This window comes from Salvia hispanica, chromosome 2, assembly GCF_029641045.1.
Source record: "Salvia hispanica isolate PSC_SH4W2 chromosome 2, Shi_PSC_v1, whole genome shotgun sequence".
Classification (NCBI taxonomy): domain Eukaryota; kingdom Viridiplantae; phylum Streptophyta; class Magnoliopsida; order Lamiales; family Lamiaceae; genus Salvia; species Salvia hispanica.
In genome coordinates, this window is record NC_142693.1 from 7,335,624 (window position 1) to 7,341,135 (window position 5,512).

The following is a 5,512-nucleotide window of genomic DNA, read 5'->3' on the forward strand; positions in this document are numbered from 1 at the left end:
CAATCTTCCACTTCACCATCAAATTTGCAGATGAAAGTCTGAACTCTGAAGTAGTGTAAGTGATCAGATGCAGGTCAATTGACACTACAAGCTATTTTCATCTGCTATTAAAATGCATTACACTTTCATGATTTGTAAGTATTGGCGTTGCTGCTAACAGTAATTGAGGGTCAAAAGGAGATGAATTCTTTGCTTGGATGCAAGGTAATTGAGGGGCCCCATTTTGATCTGATCACCTCGTGTTTTATCATGTAGCTTTATATACAGTTACCTACTAACTGTTCGACAAATTTCTCCAACACTCAACCACATCTTTCTATCTCTTGCTCCCTTTTTGTTATTTGAGACTGAATGAATTCCATCGTGATACACATTGAATTTCAGAATTGGTTTTTGCTTTTGTTAGGGTTCAAATCAATTTACCCAATTTACTTGTTAGTATCATTCACTATTTCTGTGAGGAAGAGTACAGTGATTGACTGATCATTGTAGAGCATCATATGTTTGTGAAGAGAATTGGATTGGAGCAGTTGATCAGCCTAAACCATACATTAACCAATGGCGATTTAGGGGAGTTGATCATCCCAATGGAAATGTAGAGAATATAATAATGGTGAAAAGGGGGAATTAACAATATTATCTGAATTCCATTGACTAAGGAGGAGAGAAAGGGGGACCAAACAGTGAAGGGCAAACAAATTGGATTTGTAGATATTGTTGGAACAGTACAGCTGTAGGGCAAAGATTTTTGCAGACAGTGTTTTGGGTTCTCGATTCCCTTCTCCCTCTTCCAATATTTCACTTTTTCACACTTTGGGTTTACCATGTATATTTAATTCATTTTAAATTCAAAAAGTGAAAAGAGAGTAGATACAAAATAGGGGTGGGGGTGGGGTTGGCGTTGGCGTGTAGTGCAGGTGCAATCCGGCATAAGCGCCACAAGCAAAGCCAGACGAGACCACACTGACAGACAAAAGAGAAAACTCGCTGCCACACCCATCTCTCTCTTTCTCTCTCTCTCTGAGAATCTACACCTCCACTGCGTGTGAATCTGCCTTGCTCGTGCCACTCCTTCATTCGCACCGTCTGTAGCAGTACGCATACAAGCCCATTATTATCTGGTCTGTTTGCATTTGCGTCTGTGTTTTGGGTTCTTCTTGTTGATTTCTTGAATGGGATGTTTGATGAGGGTGCAATGTACGTTTTTTTTGTGTCAAATCCGTGGGCGTTTCTTGGTTTCTTCAAGTCTTTATTTTGGATTCTTGAATGGTATGCTATATTCTCAGAGGATTGCCCTTTGCGTTTTCTTAGAAAGTTTCGATTTTTAATTCGGACAGCTGTGTTGCTTAAATTGCTCTGCTTTTGAAATTCTCTACAGATGAAATCTAGTAGATAAAACTTCTGCAATTTACGATAAAGAGCGTTTGGTACTATTCAAGTTGTTGTTTGTGTCTGTGTGTTTTCTCTTCACACTGCTCTATGTTCAGTTTTTTTATGGAAGATCAATGTTATGCAGACAATAATGAACGAGAATGAGCAAGTGGTGCATTACATGGACAACAGCTACTCTTACCCTGTCTCTGAGGGTTATGTTGATTACTACAGTGGTGCTTCGACAGCCCCTTTGAGTTATCTTAACTTCGCCCCAATGCATGATCAGGTAAACTGTTATGCTGCAATGCTCATTGTTAAGGAAGTATTACTGTCTATTAGTTCGGTGTTTAGTTTGTTGTTTAAGTTGAACTTTGTTTCTGATGCATAGCATTGCTATTGTGTTGTTATGCATCTTTCACATCTACCTGAATCAGTTTAATACCGCAAAGAATAGAACTTATTGTTGTTGGGGCTTGATAACATTTGCCAGAATATGGATTAATGTAGTTTCTTTTAGAAAAAAGGTCATGTCTATTTATATGGATTTCAGAAATGAAGAAAGATGGGTACACATTATTTTGAAGGGTGTCTTGCATATACTGTATTATGACAGTCTGGCCCTATTAACATGATATGTGAAGTACTTCTATGTAAAATGCCTATCTTGCTCACAAACCAAACTTTTGGATGGAAGAGAAAATAGTTGTTTGTTTATATTACTTGTATTTGGATTTTATAGTTTGCACACTCATTTTGAAACACTTTCTATGCTAGAAATGCATTTTTTTGGCTGCCACATTTTGAAAATAGTTTAGAAGCCAATTGTTGGATTTCATTTTTGTGATGGTTGGATATAAATCTGATTTTGATACACTTGTGGAATGTGTTCTAAGCTGATGATGAGTTCTTGAATAATTGCTATGCATTTTTTAGGTGCCACATTTTGAAAACAGTTTAGATTTTCAACTGTTAGATTCATTTTTTTTGCAGACTGCTCTGTGTTACTGTATCATAAGATGGTTGGTAGATATAAATTTGATTTTGATATACTTGATGAATATATTCTAAGCTGGAGATGAGTTCTTGAGTATTTGCTAAAGTGGTGATTTTTGTTACTCAAATATTCTGAATGCATTTGAATATGTGCTATGTTTTTCTATTCTTGACTTTTTAGAAGATTCCATTCTTGAAATTATAGTTGTACATTATTGTGGTAGGTTATAGAAGCGATCTAAAGGCATTTGAGAAATTCATTCTATCTTATGAAGTTTTCCATTTTCATTTAGGAATCTATATATTGGTCAATGCATATGAATTCCTATAAATATGGACAACCCAATCCAGAGGGTTTCTATTATGGACTCTATGATGACAATGACCTTGCTCCAAGAATGGATTCTAACAGGAGAGTTTGGGAACATTCCTCAATGGCAACCACAGAAGATCCTATAACTGTAGACATACCACCTGAACAAAGTGTGGTTTCTGAGGTGCATTCTATTCCTGAGGAAAGTGTGGTTTCTGAAGTGCACTCTATTCCCGAGGAAAGTAAGTTCTTCGTACATTCAAGTTGAGTTGCAAGTTAAAACACAGAAACCAAATTTATCATCTCTGAGCAGGGTTAAAAACTTAAAAATTTACACATCTAGTGCCATTTTTCTTAAAACCCTGTTCTCATTCAAGCCTTAAGTTTAGCATGTTCTTATAATATTTCTCTAACATGCAGGATTACCAAATGATCAAGATGCTGCCAATGATGAGGTTGGACTATTAGGTGTATCGTTCATTCATACATGGTTCTACTTTTTTCCACAATAGAACTGTAAACGCAAATTTGCTAATGAGCACTCTAAAACATGCTACATATCCCAGTATCTTTTTCTATCTGGACATTGGTGAAACAGGTTTCTAGTGAAGTGAGATACTTGTTTGAGTTTGAGACTAAGCCACTGAAATAAATGTACAAAATCACATGGAAAATGAATGAAACAGCCTTCGTTCTCAATTTACTGATAAGTCATGTGGAAATTACATCAGATATGCTAAAAAAAGGTTCTAATAGCCGTGTTACAATATTATGACTTGGAATAATACTATTGACTAATAATAGTTTTAACTTGTACCTTTGTGAGAGGGAACCTTGAATTTCTAATAAGTTAGATGGTCACTAGTCAGCTGATCTTTGGGGACAATTCCTGCATTAATCACCATTGAAGAATTCTACTAATGTTTGATTTTGAACTTTTGTTTCTTGTATTTGTTACTGTAGGTTGCATGGCAAGATGATATTAACCCTGATACCATGACGTATGAGGTATGAAGAAAGCTTTTATCTAGAAATATGGATTACTCCCTTCTTAATAACTGTTTCCTTGTAAGCTCAGCACTTAAAAGTAAGAGAAGTACTAGAGAACTGAGTATGCAACTTAAGGGTGGAAAATGTTTTCAATTTATTATACATAACACAATTACATAAAAGAGTTAACATGGCATTTTTTGCTAGTTTTATGTTCAGTGTAAAATTTGTTCATGAAGTTGGGCAATGAAGGATTTCTGGGAACAATATGAAACTGTTTCAGTGTTGCAATGGTTATAATTTATAATAGTTTAACCTTTTTTTTGAAGAAAGGAAAATTGTAATTGGGATCTGTCCAATATAAAAGTGTGGGAAGAAGAATGTAAATACTCTTCGTAGTGAGCCATTTAGCTGCATCTTGCAAGGTTAAACGCATAGATAGACATGCAAATCAACAATTATTTTGTGAAATATGTGACAGTTTCTCTAGCATTTTGTATGGTTGGTGTGATGCCAGCCTTAGAGCCTACTATATTGTTTATCTGTTTGCATTCCTCTATAGGAACTGCTTGATTTGGGCGAGGCAGTGGGAACCCAGAGTCGAGGACTTTCTCAAGAGCTCATTGATCTACTTCCGACCTCAAAACACAAGTCTGGTGGAATTTTCTCAAGGAAAAAATCTGAAGAGAGGTGACCTTTAATAGATAATAATATTTCAAATTTTCAAATGCACCAGGAAAACTGTCTCTCTTTGATATACTACTTCCCAAATTCCATAGACTTTTCTTTTCCTTTAACTCAATAAGGGAAAGGCTTTTAAAACAGGATCAAAATGCTAGATAGTAGTAGATTTTTTTTCTGTTTTTCTTCAGTCCTAAATTAAAAAGTTTTCATGGTTTCTTGTGGGAGAACCAGATGTGTCATTTGCCAGATGCGGTATAAAAGAGGGGACAGACAAATCAATTTACCGTGTAAGCATGCTTACCACACTCATTGTGGCTCCAAGTGGCTTAGCATCAACAAGGTAATTCGGCACCATGTTTAACAACTGGCCTTGTGCATTCTGTATTTCTTAATAAATTTCTTAATAGCAGATTCACTTCTTTCCAGACATGTCCAGTATGCAACACTGTGGTATTTGGTGATGATCAGCACAATGATTTGCCAAATTGACTGGAAGTTCCATAGAGAAGGAGCTATTTCTTGCACATTTGTGTTCTCTCTCATACATAGAAGAGCTTTGCAGAGTGTGTAGTTTACAAAATCTAGTTCTATTTGTCAGAGTGGCATCCAATTTTCTTTTGTTTTTCTTCTAACGCTAAGAAACTGCAATCCCACCACAGTTCTTTTAAATGATTCTGAAATCAACATTTGTTCACCATATTCCAGTGTTTATTTACAATGACAACAGTTTTCAAGCATCTTATTTATTTGTATTGTGAAGTACAAGAACATAAGATTCACTAACATAACATAAAGTACACATTCTTTAGAAGTGGAGTGCAAGTGTTACTATTTGCTTGTATTTTTTCCTTTTCTTTTTTGGTGATGCAAATTTTGTTGGACCACTGTTGGAGTATGTTACATAAAGTATGATCCAATACTGATATAACTAGGAAGTTGACGGTGAAGGGATTTAAAAACTGTAATACTAGTATACTTGCGTGAATGTGGAGGCTCACATTTCTATTGAGGTGGTGACTACGGTGGTCATTTTTGGGGATGGAGATCATTAAAAATTGTAAGGTGGGGGTGGCGAAGATTCATACTTGTACGATGGGGTGGGGGTGAAACGTATTTGTAGGGTGGTGGCAATGGGGACTCGTACTTGTAGGGCAGTGG

General features: G+C 36.0%; 1 protein-coding gene across 2 annotated transcripts; it reads left to right on the forward strand.

Annotated features, from left to right (window-relative positions):
• Positions 1–5,091, forward strand: LOC125213706 (E3 ubiquitin-protein ligase BIG BROTHER). Of its 2 annotated transcripts, none has more exons than XM_048114402.2 (8): positions 1–204; positions 1,517–1,660; positions 2,661–2,922; positions 3,101–3,135; positions 3,644–3,688; positions 4,233–4,360; positions 4,586–4,694; positions 4,765–5,091. In XM_048114402.2, exons 1-8 carry the CDS (start codon positions 181–183, stop codon positions 4,813–4,815), a joined length of 798 nt encoding a protein of 265 aa, XP_047970359.1. In that variant the 5' UTR covers positions 1–180; the 3' UTR covers positions 4,816–5,091. The 2 variants fall into 2 exon arrangements, with proteins under 2 accessions (XP_047970359.1, XP_047970351.1); XM_048114394.2 differs by having other exon boundaries at positions 13–204; positions 4,781–5,091.
• Positions 5,092–5,512: the final 421 nt, after the last annotated feature.

Coding starts and splice junctions, on each gene's coding strand:
- LOC125213706 (XM_048114394.2), top strand. CDS start 181: ATGAATTCTTTGCTTGGATGCAAG. Junction 2,923..3,100: donor GCACTCTATTCCCGAGGAAA/GTAAGTTCTTCG, acceptor TCTAACATGCAG/GATTACCAAATGATCAAGAT. Junction 3,136..3,643: donor AAGATGCTGCCAATGATGAG/GTTGGACTATTA, acceptor TTGTTACTGTAG/GTTGCATGGCAAGATGATAT.